The sequence below is a fragment of the Amphiura filiformis genome, chromosome 5 (assembly GCF_039555335.1).
Source record: "Amphiura filiformis chromosome 5, Afil_fr2py, whole genome shotgun sequence".
NCBI classification, from domain to species: Eukaryota; Metazoa; Echinodermata; class Ophiuroidea; order Amphilepidida; family Amphiuridae; genus Amphiura; species Amphiura filiformis.
Window position 1 is genome coordinate 1,668,888 of NC_092632.1, and position 21,809 is coordinate 1,690,696.

The 21,809-nt window shown below is 39.0% G+C and overlaps 1 protein-coding gene across 2 annotated transcripts; it reads left to right on the plus strand.

The window, feature by feature from the left end:
• Positions 1–8,796: 8,796 nt before the first annotated feature.
• Positions 8,797–21,264, plus strand: LOC140152455 (creatine kinase, testis isozyme-like). Of its 2 annotated transcripts, XM_072174772.1 has the most exons (9): positions 8,799–8,956; positions 12,680–12,746; positions 13,107–13,306; positions 13,870–13,986; positions 14,121–14,288; positions 16,833–17,004; positions 17,339–17,462; positions 19,891–20,080; positions 20,938–21,264. In XM_072174772.1, exons 2-9 carry the CDS (start codon positions 12,727–12,729, stop codon positions 21,108–21,110), a joined length of 1,164 nt encoding a protein of 387 aa, XP_072030873.1. In that variant the 5' UTR covers positions 8,799–8,956; positions 12,680–12,726; the 3' UTR covers positions 21,111–21,264. The 2 variants fall into 2 exon arrangements, with proteins under 2 accessions (XP_072030874.1, XP_072030873.1); XM_072174773.1 differs by lacking the exon at positions 12,680–12,746 and having other exon boundaries at positions 8,797–8,956.
• Positions 21,265–21,809: the final 545 nt, after the last annotated feature.

The window sequence follows — 21,809 nt, forward strand, 5'->3', positions numbered from 1 at the left end:
CCAAAAAATTAAGGTACCAGTTGTGTTCACCCCTGTATATCCTAAATAAAGACAGATATGTCAAAATTAAAACAAGCAGCCAATACTTGTAATTTTTAGCTCTGATTTAAGACCTTATTTGTTGAAATTGGTTGAGAATTAAAGAAACGGTGACCTACAACCTAAAGAAGAAACGAAATCAAAAGTTGCACTTTTGTGTTCTAATTAATGAAAGCGTAACGCTAGTTATAACGTGCTAATCAATGGAAGCACGGCACTTGTTCTCTTGTTCGCGAACGCTCTGTGTACAAATCAATAGGTATATGCAATGTAGCAAACTGCAACTTTTAAATTGGCATCTTCCTTGGCTTTTTGGATCGTCGTGTCTTTATTTCTTGAACAATTTCAACAAATGAGGTCTTAAATTCGAGCTAAAATATGCAGCTATTGGCGGCTGGTTCTAATTATGATATATCCGTCTTGGTTTAGGATATACAGGGGGTGAATATAACTGGTACCTTAATTTTGTGGCTTACTGTAGTATCCATTGACCTTCCTGTGATGAAATCTCCATTTCTCAAAAAAAATGTTAGTTATACCCTTTTGCCAAATTTTTGGAAGCATTAAAAATCTTTGTAAAGTAAAGTGGGAAAAATTAGTGAAGCATTGTTTTGGAATAAGAAATACCTTGTGTTAAGGTGTAATGTTAGCATGGCCCAGGGCCCTGAAAAAGATGCAACTATCCCAGGCAAGTAACCAGCTTGGTTGTGTACCAAGGGAAAAAGTTACTCTGGAATCCATGAAACGCCTTATTTACACCACAAAACCATGCACTCATATTTATCTTCAACTTCCTGACTCATGTTGTCCACATCCTGTACTATAATAATTCACCGTACCACTTCAGTAAACCCATGGAAAAGTATAAGTGGAGTAGCTTCTTCCCATTTATGTCTCTTGTGTCCCAAGCATGAGTACATTCAACCACTGGGCCATCATAGAATTGCAGGAGCAACCCTTTGCCATCGGATCTGTTATGCCAGCTACATGTACTTCCAGAGCACCATACAGTTGATGCACACCTTGGATATTCCGTTAGATCACATAACCTTGCTGTAAAAGATTTGGCTTGGTCAACCACTAGAGGTCATTTCTCCCCTTTTCAGCCGGCATTATACGCAAGCGAGTTTTAAGCGGGATGTAAACCGCTATCTAGTTGATACCCTGTCAGTACTGCATAGAATAACTGCTGTTAACACATTAATTAGCCTTGACATACAAAACAAATTCAAATCAGCAATAGTTAGTAAAATTTATCAATGCCAATATCAGCAGTATTATAGCTACTTCATCAATGCCAATATCAGCAGTAGATAGCTACTTCATCAATACCAATATCAGCAGTAGATAGCTACTTCAAATCAATGCCAATATCAGCACTCCTCAACAGTAGCTACTTCATCAATGCCAATATCAGCAGTAGATAGCTACTTCATCAATACCAATATCAGCAGTAGATAGCTACTTCAAATCAATGCCAATATCAGCACTCCTCAACAGTAGCTACTTCATTAATACAAATATTAGCGTAGATAGCAACTTTAACAATGCCAATATCAGCAGAAGATAGCTACTTCATCAATATCAGCAGTAACAGTAAATGGCTATTTCAACAAAGCCAATATCGGCAGTTAAATACTTCACCAATACAAATATTTAGCGTAGAGAGCAACATCATCAATTCCAATATCAATGGAAGATAGCTACTTAATAAATAGCAGCACTAACATTTAAGTAGATGGCTACTTCATCAATGCCAATATCACCAGTTTCATCAATACAAAGATTAACATTGAGAACCACTTCATCAATGCCAATATCAGCAGTAGACAGTTACTTCGTTAACGCTAATATCAGCAGTAGAAAGCTACTTCATCAATGCCAATAATTATGTGCAGTTAACTACTTCAATACAAATTATCAGCAATAGATAGCTACTTGATCAATTCCAATATCAACAGTAGATAGATAGATAGCTACTTCATCAATACTAGTATCAGCAGTAGACAAGTACTTCATCAATACCGATATCAGCAGTTAGCTACTTCACCAATGCCAATGCAAAGATCAATGCCAATATCAGCAGTAGGTAGCTTCTTTATCAGCAGTAGATAGCTACTTCATCAATACAAATATCAGCAGTAGATAGCTACTTGATCAATGCCAATATCAGTAGTGGATAGTTACGTTATCAATGCTAATGTCAGCAGTAGACACCGATATCAGCAGTTAGCTACTTCACCAATGTCAATGCAAAGATCAATGCCAATATCAGCAGTAGACAGTTACTTCATCAATGCTAATATCAGCAGTAGATATCTACTTGGTCAATGCCAATATCAGCAGTAGATAGCGACTTGATCAATGCCAATGTCAGCAGTAGATAGCTACTTGTTCAATGCCAATATCAGCAGTAGATAGATACTTGATCAATGCCAATATCAGCAGTATTATAGCTACTTGATCAATGCCAATATCAGCAGTAGATAGCTACTTTATCAATGCCAATATCAGCAGTATTATAGCTACTTGATCAATGCCAATATCAGCAGTAGATAGCTACTTTATCAATGCCAATATCAGCAGTAGATAGCTACTTGATCAATGCCAATATCAGTAGTAGATAGATACTTGATCAATGCCAATATCAGCAGTCGATAGCTACTTGATCAATGCCAATATCAGCAGTAGATAGCTACTTTATCAATGCCAATATCAGCAGTAGATAGCTACTTGATCAATGCCAATATCAGCAGTAGATAGCTAGGCCTACGGTACTTGATCAATGCCAATATTATCAGCACTTACCTACTTCATCGATGCCAATATCCGAAGTAGATAGTTACTTCATCAATGCCAATATCAGCAGTATTATAGATAGTTATTTCATCATTGCCTATATCAGCATGATAGCTACGTCAATGTCAATCAATTTCAGCAGTAGATAGCTACTTTATCAATGCAAATATCAGCAGTAGATAGCTACTTGATCAATGCCAATATCAGCAAAGGATAGCTACTTGATTAATGCTAATATCAGCAGTAGACAGCTACTTCATCAATGCCAATATCAGCAGTTAACTACTTTATCAATACAAAATAATATTAACATTGAGAACTACTTCATCAATGCCAATATCAGCAGTAGATAGTTACTTCATTAATGCTAATATCAGCAGTAGAAAGCTATTTCATCAATGCCAATAATTATGTGCAGTTAACTACTACATCAATACAAACTATCAGCAATATATAGCTACTTGATCAACTCCAATATCAACAGTAGATAGCTACTTGATCAATGCCAATATCAGCAGTGGATAGCTACTTCTTCAATACAAATATCAGCAGTAGATAGCTACTTGATTAATGCTAATATCAGCAGTAGACAATTATTTCATCAATACCAATATCAGCAGTAGATAGCTACTTGATCAATGCCAATATCAGTAGTAGATAGCTACTTCATCAATACTAGTATCAGCAGTAGACAGGTACTTCATCAATACCGATATCAGCAGTTAGCTACTTCACCAATGCCAATGCAAAGATCAATGCCAATATCAGCAGTAGATAGCTACTTGATCAATGCCAATATCAGCAGTAGATAGCTACTTTATCAATGCCAATATCAGCAGTAGATATAGCTACTTGATCAATGCCAATATCAGCAGTAGATAGCTACTTGATCAATGCCAATATCAGCAGTAGATAGCTACTTTATCAATGCCAATATCAGCAGTAGATAGCTACTTGATCAATGCCAATCAGCAGTAGATAGCTACTTCATCAATGTCAATATCAGCAGTAGATAGCTAGGCCACGGTACTTGATCAATGCCAATATTATCAGCACTTACCTACTTCATCGATGCCAATATCCGAAGTAGATAGTTACTGCATCAATGCCAATATCAGCAGTATTATAGATAGTTATTTCATCATTGCCTATATCAGCATGATAGCTACGTCAATGTCAATCAATTTCAGCAGTAGATAGCTACTTTATCAATGCCAATATCAGCAGTAGATAGCTACTTGATCAATGCCAATATCAGCAAAGGATAGCTACTTGATTAATGCTAATATCAGCAGTAGACCGCTACTTCATTAATGCCAATATCAGCAGTTAACTACTTTATCAATACAAAATAATATTAACATTGAGAACTACTTCATCAATGCCAATATCAGCAGTAGATAGTTACTTCATTAATGCTAATATCAGCAGTAGAAAGCTATTTCATCAATGCCAATAATTATGTGCAGTTAACTACTACATCAATACAAACTATCAGCAATAGATAGCTACTTGATCAACTCCAATATCAACAGTAGATAGCTACTTGATCAATGCCAATATCAGCAGTGGATAGCTACTTCTTCAATACAAATATCAGCAGTAGATAGCTACTTGATTAATGCTAATATCAGCAGTAGACAATTACTTCATCAATACCAATATCAGCAGTAGATAGCTACTTGATCAATGCCAATATCAGTAGTAGATAGCTACTTCATCAATACTAGTATCAGCAGTAGACAAGTACTTCATCAATACCGATATCAGCAGTTAGCTACTTCACCAATGCCAATGCAAAGATCAATGCCAATATCAGCAGTAGATAGCTTCTTTATCAGCAGTAGATAGCTACTTCATCAATACAAATATCAGCAGTAGATAGCTGGGTATTTCTCTGAAAAGGTGTACTATTGGAAGATAGGCAAATATGAATTTGAAAATGATTATAAAAATGTTTCCTTTACATATCTGTAAGGATGTAAGTCTCTAGTGCATGAAAACAATATTTGGCGCCATCTTTAGGGCGCCCTCTATATTATAGAGGGCGTAATCTGCAGGTTGTGCCAGGTGAGCATCATCTCCGTCACATTTAGGCCAAAAAGGAAAAAGGACAAAAATTGTTAAAACTCTTAATTATGAGTTTTATGGATAACTTGTAAGTTGCTTGATTCATGTTTGCTTTTTTCATTTAAAAAAAATATGATTTTGTACTTTAGTCGTTTAGTTGGGACAATGAGAAGCAGGCTGTACGGAAAATGTCATGTCTGTTAGTATTTTTTTTATACAAACTTAAGTATATTCATAATTTTGCTTGAAATAACTAAATCAATTTCTATTGACATAGTAAACACACACAATATCAATTACATTTCCAAATAGTAAATTCCATGTTGTCTGGGTCAAAGGTCAAATAAAGGTCAACAACAATTGTGATGGAGATGACAATGCTGTGATGGAGATGATAGTGATGTGACGGAGATGATATTTCTACACAAATTCCTATAGAGAATCATCTCCGTCACAGACATTTGATTTCAGTAATGTTTTCACACTACTTGAAAATGAAATTCATACAGATGAGAAGGTTTAGAATTGGTAAGCATTTTCTGATAAACTAAACTGGACTTCGCTGTATCTCAAGATCCAGTGATGTGATGGCGATGATGGTGATGTGACGGAGATGATATTTCTACACGAATTCCTATAGAGAATCATCTCCGCAACGGCAAATTGTGACGCCAACTGATGTAGCGGAGATGATGGTTCAGAGTTCAGACATTGCTTACGATTAATAGCAGGGTTAAGCTTACCCACGTGTTACATATCACCACAACAGCTTGTGGGACATATTCAACCATCATTATTTTCCGGAAAAATTCAACAATAAGACTTATATCAAATTGATCAGAAACGTTTGGAGATGATGTTGAATAAAGGTACGCGCGTGTATACTTGAAGATACCCTCAAAATTGGCAGGAAAAGAGTGCCAATGTGCACCTATTCCGGGTTGATGTTTTTTACTTCCCACACATGCTCACAAAAATACTACAAAATCACTAAAATTCGGTGCGTGACATCGGGACATGGGGTTTTCAGGGGGGTCGTCAGATATTGAAGAATTTTTTGACTCCAAGAAATAAATTTTTCCCCACTTGGATGTTCTTAACTATTTTTATACATAGGGGGAAGGTGGGGCATAACGGAACACTTAACTTCGAGGATGCTCTGTGACGTCACCATAAGTAATATGACTGTAAAAAGTATATGTTCAGTTGAAGTTTGTATTTACCTTTAATATACCATTAACCAATATAACTTGAATCTTACAATTTTTATAAAAAATGAAGAAATATTTTCAAAAAAATAAATCCGTTTTGCCCCACTATCGGGGCAAAACGGAACCCCTATGGGGCAAAACGGCACCCTGGGTGTAAACTTATATCAGTAGTTCCATCGGTAGGCCCTAGGCCTAGTTATATGTAGGCCTATATTCAGTTACAATATTAAGTGGGCCTACCATCTCTGTGGAGTGAGTGGTTAACTTCTTATAGACCTAGTAGGCCTATAATATGTATGACCAATATTTGATTAGAAAGAAATATTAAGTAGGCCTACCCATCTCTGTGGAGTAAGTTAACTTTTAATCATTAATTCTATCTGTAGGCCTAGTTTAATATGCCTATGTTTCAGCGAAGTGTTTACCATGCTCGTGTAGGGCCTATAGATAACGCCTACATTTCCTTGAGTGAATACGTATTATGTCCAATTGGGGCAAAACGGAACCCATCTGTGGGGCAAAACGCCCGGGGCAAAACGGAACCCTGTTCCGTTATGCCCAACACTAAGGGTTCCGTTTTACCCCATACCTGATTTTTTAGGAATAGGTCGCATGCATAATACATTGTAGCATATAGGCCATGCAGTTCATACAGCTCAAAGCTAGTACCTTAGTGTTTACAATAATACACAATTATTTGGGAATCCGATATTAATGAAGTAAAATTTCCGCGCATTAAACATCTACATATCTTACGTCAGACAGGTTGTAATTTTTTGACTCGATCTTGCTCGGATGTCAGTAGATTGTTTCAGATCAAATTTTTGTTGTAAATCTGTGTGGCCATACTTGTGTTCCTCAATATAATTTGCATAGACGGCAGTATTGCCAAGGCCTATTTTTCCGTTGGGTCCGTTTTGCCCCGGGGGTCCGTTATGCCCCACCTTCCCCCCTACAAAAGTCCATGACTAAGCCAAAAAAGAAAAAAAAAATCCGCTTTTAAAACTTTTATGAACGCCGAAAGTCACGGGACTTAAAAGTTCCCCTTTTCAGAGAATCACCCAGCTACTTGATCAATGCCAGTATCAGTAGTGGATAGTTACGTTATCAATGCTAATATCAGCAGTAGACACCGATATCAGCAGTTAGCTACTTCACCAATGTCAATGCAAAGATCAATGCCAATATCAGCAGTAGATAGCTACTTGATCAATGCCAATGTCAGCAGTAGATAGCTACTTGTTCAATGCCAATATCAGCAGTAGATAGATACTTGATCAATGCCAATATCGGCAGTATTATAGCTACTTGAGCAATGCCAATATCAGCAGTAGATAGCTACTTTATCAATGCCAATATCAGCAGTAGATATAGCTACTTGATCAATGCCAATATCAGCAGTAGATAGCTACTTGATCAATGCCAATATCAGCAGTAGATAGCTACTTTATCAATGCCAATATCAGCAGTAGATAGCTACTTGATCAATGCCAATCAGCAGTAGATAGCTACTTCATCACTGTCAATATCAGCAGTAGATAGCTAGGCCTACGGTACTTGATCAATGCCAATATTATCAGCACTTACCTATTTCATCGATGCCAATATCCGAAGTATAATAGATAGTTACTTCATCAATGCCAATATCAGCAGTATAGATAGTTATTTCATCATTGCCTATATCAGCATGATAGCTACGTCAATGTCAATCAATTTCAGCAGTAGATATAGCTACTTTATCAATGCCAATATCAGCAGTAGATAGCTAGGCCTACGGTACTTGGCCAATATTATCAGCACTTACCTACTTCATCGATGCCAATATCCGAAGATAGTTACTTCATCAATGCCAATATCAGTAGTAGCCTATAGATAGCTATTTCATCGATGCCTATATCAGCATGATAGCTACGTCAATGTCAATCAATTTCAGCAGTAGATATAGGCCTACAGCAGTTAGCTAGGGCCTAATGCCAATATCAGCAGAATACAGTTACGTCATTACTACCAATATCAGAAGTTAAGTAGGCCTACTTCATCAATGCCAATATCAGCGGTAGATATAGCTTCTTTATCAGCAGTAGATAGCTACTTGATCAATGCCAATATCAGCAGTAGATAGCTACTTTATCAATGCCAATATCAGCAGTAGATAGCTACCGGTACTTGATCAATGCCAATATTAGCAGAAGATACCGTAGCTACTTCATCAATGCCAATATCAGCAGTTAGCTACTTCATCAAAAGTCACATAGCATCAGAAACATGGACCAATCCTAGAGAATGAGGCCTATATTGTCACGTTATGTAGCTTTATGTCAGGCTGTGTCCGAGATGTTTTAATTGAAATTTCTACTGTAGTTTGATCTGCAAGGGCCCGAGAACTGAACACATTGATAATAATCAGATCAATTGCGGCCTGGTTGGATTTAGCCGAGCAATAACGGCGGAAATGGTGCCATTTATAGCCTAGATAGCTCTAGATTGGAAATAATAATAATTCATTTCAACACGGCAAATAGTTTATTAATCAATCGTGACTTGCACTGTCTGATATCGTGGAGTCTGATAGCGCGCCCCCTTTTGTTATGAGTCATGTTGTGCGGTACGCGCTGGCGCCAGCGATCTAGGCGTCGCGCAATGCATTGATTGACCAATCAGTGAACGACCAAATACAGCTGCGTCCAAAATTGACCAATCGGAATCCGTCGCACAAATCAGAACAAGGGAGAAGATTCCTTTGTTTACGTGTCCTTGGTGATTTCTTAAATTCACTTCAGTTGGATTTCAGAAGGCACAGAGACCAGCAGTATTTTCTCCACGGCGCATTTCCTTCGGTAAGAAATGAAATTGCATTGTAAAATTATGTTTTTAAATGGATACGATTAAAATAGTAGGCCCATGGAATTTGACATGATGGCGATGCATGCCTGGACTGGAAGCACGTGGTCGTGGTCAGACAGAATCAGTCAGAGAAACTGCTTGTCATACCATGATACCATGTAATTGTATGATGTCATTGACACAGACATTGTCATCAGATGGGGTCCAGGACACTCATGAATGCACTTGTTAAAATATATAATTATAATAGCCACATGATTCAAAGACAATTAAGGCCACTATACTTGACATGTCATTGCACACTTTTAAAACCTTGGCTTGCAAAATTTGCCTACCTAGCCTAGCCCCTAGCCTAGGCTTGGCCTAGTAAAATTAAATAGTGGCCGATCCTGTTTTTTGTGTGCTTTTTTTTACAAGATGCTCTCGCGCTTGGACTTGGTATTAAGACTTTTTATTATCTACTTTTGCTTGATTTGCAAGGTTTTTCTTTTGCATGATCAAAGCAGTGCAATTATTTTAGCGCAAATGCGTGTGTAAATGCATCTTTTCATGGCGCCAACTGCTGCGCAATTTGTACTTGCCGAGCGCACCATGGCCATGCTCTTTATTTGTCGCGTTTTCTAACACACAGTGCGTGTGACGCAAAGCATCGACCCCCGATGGCACATATTTGGTTTGTACTTCTTCTAGGTAGAAGCATAATAGTTCATCCATGAGTTACAGGCATGCAGGTAAAAGTATTTCTTGGCCAAACTGGAACGCTATAGCCAAAATAACAAATTCTCGATCATGAGAGGATGTACCTTCTGCGTCAGCGTACTTTTCATAGACATAGAATAACACGATCTCGCGACTTGCATGACTTGACCTTGCCTAGCCCTAGCAACGACCGTGTGATTGGTCAATTCTCAAAAGCTGTGTTTGCGCCGTAAGCGCCAGTCTTCTTCTTCCTTATAAGTGCCTCCCTCATATGTATGAGTATTGTCGCACTGCGTACAGACAAGCTGTACTTATGTCTTTGCGTAGTACGCTCAGCGCAAATCACTGTGCGTACCCAATAGGCTCTCATGATCGAGAATTTATTATTTTTGCTATAGTCATGCTAGTGTAGTGGCTCCGCGATAAACACACACGCATATATATTGCGGTACGGTAGCGATACAGAAAAAAGCATGCACGCGCCTTACATTGCGCACATGCTTAGTATAGTAGTACGCTACATATTATTTGGTTATACTTAGTGACTTATTTGCATATTTTGCTCGTCACAGTATCGAATCGCGCGCATAAAGTTAAACGCGCTGAGTGAACACGCACACATACAGAGGCAGTTTGTTGTCACGCTTACGGCGCAACCGCGAAAAAGCATTGACGTCACTACCAAACTTGTATGTACATGATGTATGTATGTGCGCAACGCAAGCATAGCAAGGAACAACGCTATACTCTGATCAGCTCATAATAGGCAGGACCCATAACATCGTGGATGGATAACAGAATGGAATACACACAGCTATAGCCAAAATAACAATTTCTCGATCATGAGAGGATGTACCTTCTGTGTCAGCGTACTTTTCATAGAATAACACGATCGCGCGACCTGCATGACCGTTGACCGAATCTTGACCTTGCCTAGCAACGATCGTGTGATTGGTCAATTCTCAAAAGCTGTGTTTGCGCCCGTAAGCGCGGTATTTGCGTGTAGTACGCTCGGCGCAAATAACTGTGCGTACCCAAGTTGGCTCTCATGATCGAGAATTTAATATTTTGGCTATAGGCGCAGCACCTACGCGAACTGCGTTTTGCGTGACTGATGCATGCTTTTGTGAATTTACGCGCGCGTAAGTTGTTTGAAGGAACTTTATTGACTCACGCAGTAACAAAAACCGAATAATTCCCGCCTATTAAGAGCTGATCATAGTAAGCCAACACAGTACACCCTGAACTTCAAAGCCAGCAGGCGGCATAGGAAGCGCAACACGTGACGTACGAGGCTGGCGAAGATACAGGGCTGACAGCCCCGTTCAAAATACACAGTTAGCAATTACAAATGGAAAATTACCATACTTGCAGTCACAATGCAGTGGGGTACTTTGTAGAACCCCAACGGTTTTAGAGTAAGATAATTTTGCTTTGACACCACATAACAAATTCAGAATTGTTTGTGAAGATTTCATGTTTATGTGTTAATCCAATGGCGACCTCAAAATTGGCGATATCGCTTCCATCACCGCCTGAAGCCAGTGTGTGCCAGTGACTGGAGGTAGATTTAACTTACGCTAGGCTAATTTCCTTCAAAACATCATGATGAGACATGACCATGCATAGGGCATGGCATACACATGATCATGATCATAGACATACCACCAAGACCAATGAGTGCCCATACCTTACCACAGCGGGAGGTGAAGCCACATATCCAAGGTGATTTTGACGGATTGACAGGGTTACTATAATCAAATTAAATATTTCTTGGCCAAACTGGAACATGCGCGTTGCGTCCATGTAGTGTACTAAGCGTGCACGCAGTGTAAGGCGCGTCTATACTTTCTTCTGTACCGTGCTATATATATTATTCCCATGTGTTTATCGCAGAGCCACTAGCGTTCACAGTCTTCCAGTTTGGCCAAGAAATACTTAATTTGATTAGGCCCTTCGTACTTGATTATTAGTTTCCTGTTTCCAAAATTGAAAATCTCAAAATAATTAATTATTTTATTTTTATTTCTAATTTTCTCCTTTAAAATAACTTTCAACTACTTCTACTTGCCATTTTCTGACTTTAATAATATCAACAATAATGATGAATGAACAAAGAGTACAACTCCACTTTCACTTATTTATAAAATCAAATATTGCTGTGAAATAATTAAATGCCCGCTCTAGTCAAAACGAGTCAATAGTTGCTTGTAATAGTTAAAACTAAATAAAGAAAATAAAAGATAATTAATAACTAATAATTAAAAGTTAGCTCGTCCTTTTTCAAAATCTTTAACAGGAAACTAATAATCAAGTGCGAAGGGCCTTATAGGTGCGGACAAATATCGCATACATGTCTGCCGTGCGCATTTGCGTGATTAATCCTGCGTCAAATGCAACATGTTCTGTAGGCTACGCGAACATGTCTGCTCCTTGTTAAAATTGTTGCATTACTGCATCTGTTGTTATCATTGTCAGACTTTTGAATCAGCCAATCAGAACCCCACTTCCGTACTACACTGTGCACGCTCTCAAAATGTAAACAACTGCTGCTCTTCTTTGGCAGAAACTGTAGTGGTAGTTGGTAGCCAGGCAGTGGGTCTGATTTGCTTAATCATGTCATCATCAGGATCACTTTTCATTGGCACCTCAACAAACTGTATAGCATTGTGTGACACAGGAGTAACAAATCATGACTCGAGAACAAAATAATTAACCAACTTTGCTGCGCAATGTCGTCACAAGCAGCCGGTCGCCAAGGTTGCAGCTTCTGCAAAGTATGCACACACATTTGACATAACCCTTGGCACAATTATAAACTTTTCCCGAGAAATAAAAAATACCAACATTAGTTCTTTTACACGATGATCAGGACAGGCGGACGGCAAGTGCAAAAGATCTTCACACACAAAAGTACAAAACAGAGAACTTTGGCACTTTTGTGAATAAAGTACTGAAGTGAGGTTCTGATTTCTGATTTGCTTACTGAATCACTCTTCTTTTCTGTCCTTTTGCAGGTAGTCAGCTGCATTGTATGCCATCATTCTAACAAGGCAAGCTCTTTATGGGTGCAGTGTGCTCCGGGTAAGTGCCCATTTAGTTGACTTCAAGGTACATTGTCCCCTTTGCACAAGCGTGTGCAAAGCAACCAGCCTCAACCAAGGGGAAATACACAGTGTGCAGACTGTGCACACTGGTTTTACAATACAAGGTTTTTTCCCTAGTGTGACGTCAGCCCGACCAAGAGAGTGTTGCCATGTAATTCATTTAGGGACTAGGCCTAACTGTATGTTGGTTGAAGTAGGCGTAGAACTGCACAAGTCTTATCTTGTAAGTTACATATATTCATAGCAATGACAAGAAAACAAAAACATAATTTTCTGAAGATCATGACCCTGACATCAATTTTAACATCAACTTCTTGATTAAATCTTTGTCTCACAGCATAGGAAGATCCACTGACGTCATGGCCAACGTGAATCAGAAGACGTTTGATGCAAAGGAGGACTTCCCAGACCTGAGCAAACACAACAACCACATGGCCAAAGCACTCACCCCTGAGATCTATGCAAACCTCAGAGACAAATACACTCCCAATGGCTACACTATTGACCAGGCTATTCAGACTGGTGTGGACAATCCAGGTTGGTTTCTTATAAAAAAATTTCCTTTGGCCATCTTGTGGACCCATACAAATCAATTTGCGTACATGCATTGGATTCTACGCTCAAAAGTGCATTTTAGTTTCTTGCGCTTTTCTAACAACGTACCAGAAGGTTTTTGCAAATCGTGAGCGACAAATAAAAAGCACACGTTTGACAGGCACACGCAACACGCACTTTGCTGGTGGAATCTCGTTTTGAGATGACCCTGCGGTCGGAGAATAGTCGATGATGTTGTTAAGATTGAAAGCAACACAATTTTGAGTGCCGAACTTTGTAAGAAAGTTTATGTCGTCGCCACTCATCGGAGATTGTCTGCATGGAAGCTGTACACTATTTAACAGAGCTTTAGATTTTTGAGCAGTGATTTTTTCTTCCTTTTTCTTGCATAATGAGACTTTCATAGACTTAAATTTCCTTCACTCTACCTTACAGTGCGCGCGGTGTTCTTCAATATCGAATACTTTTATGTTTAAGTTTTGGGATTTGTTTGATTTGTTTTCTCCAATCTAACCTACTACATGTATCCCTATTGTAAAAATCAGGTCATCCCTTCATCATGACCGTTGGTGCTGTCGCAGGAGATGAGGAGACATATGAAACATTTGCTGATCTGTTTGACCCCATCATTGAGGACCGCCATCAAGGATTCAAAAAGACTGGTAAGTAATAAACAGCCTTGCCTGTTTCAATGAATGATGAAATAATTGAAATTCAAATGACATGTATAATTGTATCCTTTTTAGCATAGACCTCTGCACATGTGAAATTCTATGTATTTATTTTCATTTGTTAGACACGCATAAGACCTGCTTGGATCCATCTCAGCTGAAGGGAGGTGAATTTGATTCTAAGTATGTGCTCAGCTCCCGTGTCAGGACAGGGCGCAGCATCCGAGGACTCTGTTTACCACCATTCTGCTGCAGAGCAGAGCGTCGCGCCGTGGAGAAAATTGTATCAGAAGGTAAGCTTCTATTCATCTGATGAAATTACTGCAAGAAAATCATGGGCGTGCCACATACCAAAGACATCGGCAGGGGGCTCAAGACTAGGCCCCTGTTGGGGTCCAGGGCAGAGCCCCAGTGGGAAAGCCCCCAGGAAAATTGACAGTTTTAGATTATTTTGGACTAATTAATTTGACTAGCGGGACACCCGCGCTACGCGCAGGGTCCCCGCTAGGTGAGTAAATTGGAGCGTTCACTAAAACAGGAGGAATTACTGAACAGGTAGAATCATTGAAAATGTAAATTTTCTTTATCTGAAGCTGACCCTCCTTAAGCCTACGTTTCCATTTTAACTTCTTTCTTTCTTTCTTTTTAGTTTTTTCTACATGGGCCAATTTTGTTCCATTAAAAAAGATATTCTGCTGCTAAGCTTGCGATTTTCCGTTTCCATGTTTTTTTATTTATTCAATCCCGTTCCCGTTATTTTCTAAATCTGTCCTTTCTTACATTTCCCTTTTAGCTTCTTTTTTATTTGCGGCATAGCGTGTGATTTCCTGTTTTCATGTTATTTATTTAATTCTGTCCTCAGTTTAATAGCTTTTTTATTTAAACTTCCTGATCTTATTATAGCTTTTCCCCTTACATTTCCTGAAGCGTTTTTTCTTTCCTTCTTTTAGCCTATTTCATTCCCGGTTTCATTTTGTGACTAAGTATAACCCACATACTCGTACAGCCTGTTTGTCCTCATTTTGTTTTCTTTTTTTATTTATAGTAGGCCTACCTCTTCATGTTGTTTGTACTTTTTAACACACATCTTTTTCCCGTATTTATTACGCTACGGTCGTTCACCCGTAATATCATTCATTACGTGACTCTGCGTCGTTCACGCGTGCCATGGCGTAGTGCTGCGTTACCAGCAGTGGTATCGCTGAGCTACGCGAGCGGCTTGAGCATTAGATACGCCCGCATGCGACGCGCAGGGCTAGCAGTAACTGACTCCTGTTTTTGTTTACCTAGTATAGCAACGGACCACATTTTCACTGATTTTGAGGCCAATTCTTAACCGTTTCGCATAACCGTCTCTGTAGGTTCCTCGATCTCCCGTATGAATTTGGCGACATTTGGATCGAAACTGACGGAGCCTTTATACATGATACATAGATACATAGATAGATACATACATACAACATTTCCCTATTTATAGTAAGATGCATTCTGGTGTGATCTAGAAAACTAATAATGTTTTAACAAAAGCATATGGCCTAAAATATTCGCATCAGGCCCCATAGCAGGAGGCATGGGGAGGGGCAGATCTCAGGAAAAGGGACTCTCTTCTTTTCCTGGTTGACCCCAAAAAATCTCCATTTAGGCAAGGAAAAAGTATGTGTTTAGAAGTTAGAAGTGAACAAACCTGAGGAGGGGGCACTAAAATTTGACAATGATGGAGGCCTAAGGCCTACTTGTGCCTTCTGGAGTATAGATAAGGGTCGTTCGGGTGGTTCCATAAAAGCCAGAACTTTTTTTGAATGGGCTACCAAAAATAGGGGCATTCACTGAAAATTTATTCAAATTTTGGCCAAAGTTTGCACATTTCAGCTCAGTGATTTTGTGATCAAAAGTATAATTAAAGGTAGAGATAAGAAGAATTTATCGCGTCTGACGTCATCTGTCAATCAAACTCAAGCACGGCTTGTTTACAAGTGTCGTGATGATGACTTGCTGAATGCGGATTTCCCCATCTTGTGGGTACAAATGATACGCGTGTTCATGCATCTGATACTACGCGCAGGTCGCAGCTTGCCACACAGTTGTTACCACGCATTAACGCGATGATTGTGCTGTTCACGCATGGAGATCGAACAACCATCGCAGCGTGTACCCACAAGATGGCGACCTATGACGTCACGCTGACGGCCTCTATTGTTAATTTTGCACCTTGAAACATGCAAACCATCTCAAAAGTTAGGTCTTTATAGTAGGAAACTTTCTTAACCGAAGGCACCATGTCGACAATGCCTATAATTGAAGACCGAATTAAAAAGACTAGTTTGCGTATGACGTCCTGTCAATCAGATCAAAAATGCCATACTGCGCAGGTCAGCAACCAATCACGGCGCGCCTTTGTCATGACGCCAGAGGCAAATTAGTCTTTTAATTCGGTCTTTAATTATAGAAAAGCTGCTTTTTGCCTTGTAAAAGTACGAAATTTTTCGCCATTTGTTGCTATTCCTTTTCTCCGATCAGCACCAGATAGATCGGTCTTCCTTTTACGCGCTATTAATATATATGTAAACCAATCAAGGATCGTAATTGACAGTGACATCAGATGCGATAAATTCTTTTTATCTCTGTCTTTAATTATAGTTGTATCTTTTTTGCTTTTAATATTTTCCAAACATTTTTGACCCATACATTGGGCATTACATATGCCAACATCTCAAATTGGGTAAAATGGTTTTTGCATCTGAACACTTCATTCTTCATCATAGTGCACAGTGAGTGAAATGTTCAAATTGTTTAATTAGCTGTTATAGTAATTGTATACAATCATTCTTTATCCCCAGCCTTGGGTAGTCTTGAAGGAGATTTGAAAGGCCAGTACTACCCACTATCTGGAATGACTGACGAACAACAAGACCAACTCATTGCTGACCACTTTCTGTTTGACAAGCCTGTGTCTCCACTGCTGACCTGTGCTGGTATGGCTCGTGATTGGCCTGATGGTCGTGGTATCTGGTGAGCTAAGTTTGTTGTTGTTGTTGTTGTTGTTGTTGTTGTTGTTGTTGTTGTTGTTGTTGTTGTTGTTGTTGTTGTTGTTGTTGTTGTTGTTGTTGTTGTTGTTGTTGTTACTTTTTACTACTTTATTTATGCTTACTGATTTTTCACCCAGTTTGAATGTCCATAATTATATATATGCAATATTTTCAATTCTCCTCTTCAGTGATTACTGCTGGGGATTTAGAGTGGAAATGGAATATTTTCATGCGATAATATCATTTTGGGTGATGAAGTTTGACCAGAGTTTGTACACCACAGAGTAACATTTGTATGCTTGATTCTGTTCCCCCAGGCACAATGAGGCTAAGAACTTCCTTGTTTGGATCAATGAGGAAGACCACATCCGTGTCATCTCAATGGAATTAGGAGGCAACATAAGAAATGTGTTTGAGAGATGGTGTCGTGGACTGAATGAGGTAATTGCATGGCAGATTCCCCTAGTCAGTGGGTATGCCACTTTGCATTTTCAAATGCAGTAAGCATAATTGTTATAGGGAGGCAGGTGTCATGACCCCCTGGCCCCCACCCACAGACTTCTAGCCTAATCGCAAACAGGTAAAGTCCCACCTGTTAATAAGGGCCGTTTGTTGAAACTGCTACCCACATACCACATTTTTTATGGTCTTTTGCATGAACACAAAATGCTCTATCACATGTGTGACCGTCCACGGCGAATGAGCCGTAAATTCCAACCCCCGGTCAATTTTGTTTTATTTCGTGTTTAAAAAATAAACATCATAAACTTAAAAATGGTATATCATTTGACTTCAGAGGATGATTTAAGGAAGCCCCATCATGCACTGTAAAAGTGTTATCACTAGAGTTTCAACTGCCACTTTACTTTTCAAATCCCATTGAACTCTGTGCAAAAGATGTTGTTTTAGAATTGCCCGTGTGTCATTATTACTTGGTCGATTTCAGATCTAAAGTGATGTATGCATGAAGGATAATTCACATCTTCTGTAGATAACATAAAATGTGAAATCGACCAACCTTTTGAAGGTGATTTTATTAGAGAATAAGCGATAGGAATTTTATTTTGCCTATCCTCTACCGTGTGATGAGGCGACAGGCAGGTCCAATATTTTGAGTAGTGGATGCCGGCGCAGCGTATCCACTACGATAAAAATATTGGACCTGCCTGTCGCCTATCATAGGTAGAGGATAGGCAAAATAAAAATTCCTATCGCTTATTCTCATTCTTAGTCAGTTAAATATTATTTTAATAACTGTAAACAATTTTTTAAAGCAAAAAATAAGTTACCGTCATAAAAACTCCCTCATTATAAAATGAACGAAACTTGTTTACAACTTTCACGTATTCTATTGCGCGTACTGCTAGCGGCGCGCAGTATTCCGCACTAGTTCACGATATTGCGCGATACATACACGCACCTCTACAAGCGTGTAAAGCATTATCAAGACGCATGATGACGTGGGGTCGTCTACGGCCTGATAAACGGCACCGAAATCTTGCAGTGTCCAATCAAAAATGTGTCTCACTGAACTAGACCACTCCCACTGACTAAGAATTGTAAATATATCTGTCCAAATCCAAATTTAACCATGCACGTGTGTATGCAGTGGGCGGCAGTGGTGTCATGTTCACTCACACAGCTGTGCTAACCGCAAGACTTGCTGGGAAGTGCTTAAATCATCCTCTGATTTGACTTCAAACGATATCCAGAAGTGGGGTTATGGTAACTTGTTAAACTTTGCTCCTTCAACAAAATTATAGCTTTTTACGTTTTTACATGTGTCTCTTTTTCCACATTGTTGGCAATAAATATCAAACAGTCATAATTGGCGGTCATTTCAAATCATCCCCAAGTCAACGAGGTTTAAGAAAGTTCTCTCATTGTTAATTGTTGGTTATGCATACCTGTACAAAATCCCGGGGTCACTCCCATTGTGGCCTGTACACCATCCGCGATAATCAACTTTTGAAAAGCACCCTAAACAAGGATTTAACCCTTGGCTAAAACGACACCCTAAACAGGGATTTCATTCCTAACATCAAATTTCATAACCTAAATTTCATTTCGCGATTTAGAAATTGCAATTTTGCTACCCTTTTTCCAATTTTTCATGTTTTTGACACCCTAAACGCGATACGGCAGATCGTGGCTTACCCACTGAAAAAACGACCCTTTTACGCTGTTTTCATTATCGCGGATGGTGTACAGGCCACAATGGGAGTGACCCCCGGTACAAAATACAATGCCTGGTAACCCACCACTTGAACAGGATTTAGCAATATAAGCAAACAAAGACCAGAGCTATTAAAAGTTCTATAGCCATCTAAGGTAGAAGCTTATTTCCCACTTCAACAATAGGATTATTGATTAGTTTTTGACTATCGAAATGAGACGGATGTCGGGCCAGCTTAAGTTACCGATGAATATGACCTTCGTACACATTTTACACCGTAACTCAGAATACAATTTAGGGAATTTACGGCTCATTTGTGCTGCCGGGTCACATATAGCAAAGGCATCCAACACTGGCATAATTGTTAGACACCAACAATCCACAGCCCTCATCAATATGCATGCTTTTTGCAAATAGTCTGTAGTAGTCTGTGCCCCCACTACTGAAGTGAAAATTTTAAAAGTTCCAATAAAAAAAATTGATGATGCCCTCTCATTGAAGTGTCCACTGAGTGGATGACTCAAGCTATGATGCCTCTCTTCTCCCAGTGAAGAAACTAAGCTATACCAATCCAATGCAAGACTCCCATAATAAGTATATTATATCTAACTGCACACTGCACTATTTAATTTTGTGTACATGCATGTATGTTGTAAGTTCTTTCAAATTTTAATATTATATCTTTTTTCACAGTTTGAGAGCCAGCTGAAGTCAAAAGGACATGAGATTATGTGGAACGAACATCTTGGATACGTTTTGACCTGCCCATCCAACCTGGGCACTGGTATGCGTGCCGGTGTTCATGTCAAGATCCCACTGATCAGCGCAGACGAGCGGTTTGACACCGTCTTGGCAAAAATGCGATTGCAGAAACGTGGAGCAGGTAAATTCTTTTGGCATTCATCCACATACTGCTTGTCATCTCGAGATTGGTGACATCTTAATGAGTCACTGTGTGTGAGAGTGCAAGTGCATTATTTTGTGATTCCTAGAATGGCGCAGGTTTCACAACCTAAAACATTATGTGATGTCACTATCAATCTCTATAGCTAAAATAACAAATTCTTGATCATGAGAGGATGCCCAGACAAACAAGTACCTAGACCTAGAACTTTGGTTCGCGTAGTGAAGCCGACACTGCTTAGCAACGACTTTGACAAAGACGCATACCCGGACGCAAGCAAGCAGATTTGTTCGCGTGTATGGAACATGTTGCATTTGACGCGAGCGATAATGGCGCAACAATCACGCAAACGAGCGCGTTTTTCTCTCCAGACATGAACGCTTATTTCTCCGCGTCCGACCACCCGACCAAAATCACCTTGGATACGAGGCTTCACCTACTGCCATGGTCAGGGATGGGCAGTCATAGGTCTAGGTTGATATGTCTATGTCATAGAATAACACGATAGCGCGACCTGCATGACCGAACCTTGACCTTGCCTAGCAACGACCGTGTGATTGGTCAATTCTCAAAAGCTGTGTTTATGCTGTAAGCGCCGGTCTTAGCGCATTCTCTTTGAGTAGTACGCTCGGTATAAATAACTGTGCGTACTCAAGTTGGCTCTCATGATCGAGAATTTATTATTTTGGCTATAGCTGACAAATAGTTTAGGACACAAATCTACAGAATCAACCAATTTTTAAAAATTGTGCAGCTTAGAATTTTATCAGATGTAAAATCATACTGAGTCATTTTGTGCATGATGACATATTTGGACACTATTGTTTATATTGCAGGTGGGGTTGATACAGCTTCAGAAGGTGGCATTTTTGACATCTCTAACTTGGACCGCCTCGGTAGCTCTGAGGTTGAGCAGCTTCAGTGTGTAGTTGATGGCGTCAACCTCCTGGTGGAGATGGAGAAACGTTTGGAGAAGAAAGAGTCCATCGATGACCTCATGCCCAAGTAAACATGCACTCATAAACAGTCATGCAGCAGTTAAAGCATTTTTTTTGCTCTTTTTTATTGATCAGTTTTAAACTAATTTAATTTATGTATGGGCAGAATCTTCTTGATTTGGTTTGTTTCTTATGAGTTTTGTCTGTATGTTTGTTTGTTTTCCTCAGTATTTTAGTTGAAAAAGAGGTATGAACTAAACAACTGTATATTTTAGTTGATACACCAGCAAAAAGGGTTATCAACTAAAATTCTGCATAATTTAGTTTATACACAGATATCAACAAAAATACTGATCATTTCTTTGTAAGTGTTATGTTTTATCATCCAATCGCACTCAAAATTTCAATACCAGGTTTTAATTTTTGTTTATTATCAGAGGCACAATATGCAGAAGATTAGCATCGTATTAAATTGGGGGGGATTAAAATTAAAATTTGCCATTCAAAAGTAAATAAATAATTTGTATATAATAGTAATTCTTAGGTTGTAATTAGGCTGGGTTAATTTGGGGGGTCTTTAGTATAATACACATATGATGCAATTTTCTGCATATTGTGCCTCTACATGTATATAATTTTCTTTCCAAAATTACCAAAAAAAACACTCAAACTTGACATCAAATGCTGCGATTCTGTCCATACTTAAATTGCTTATAAGAAAAACAATAAAACGAAAAAAGACTTGAATAAAAACCTTTATATTGAAGTCA

Bases quoted from the DNA above. Each gene is read 5' to 3' on its own strand.
- LOC140152455 (XM_072174772.1), top strand. From the start codon at position 12,727: ATGGGTGCAGTGTGCTCCGG. The intron at 13,987-14,120 runs GTAAGTAATAAA...TTCATTTGTTAG, and splicing joins TCAAGGATTCAAAAAGACTG to ACACGCATAAGACCTGCTTG. The intron at 20,081-20,937 runs GTAAATTCTTTT...TTTATATTGCAG, and splicing joins ATTGCAGAAACGTGGAGCAG to GTGGGGTTGATACAGCTTCA.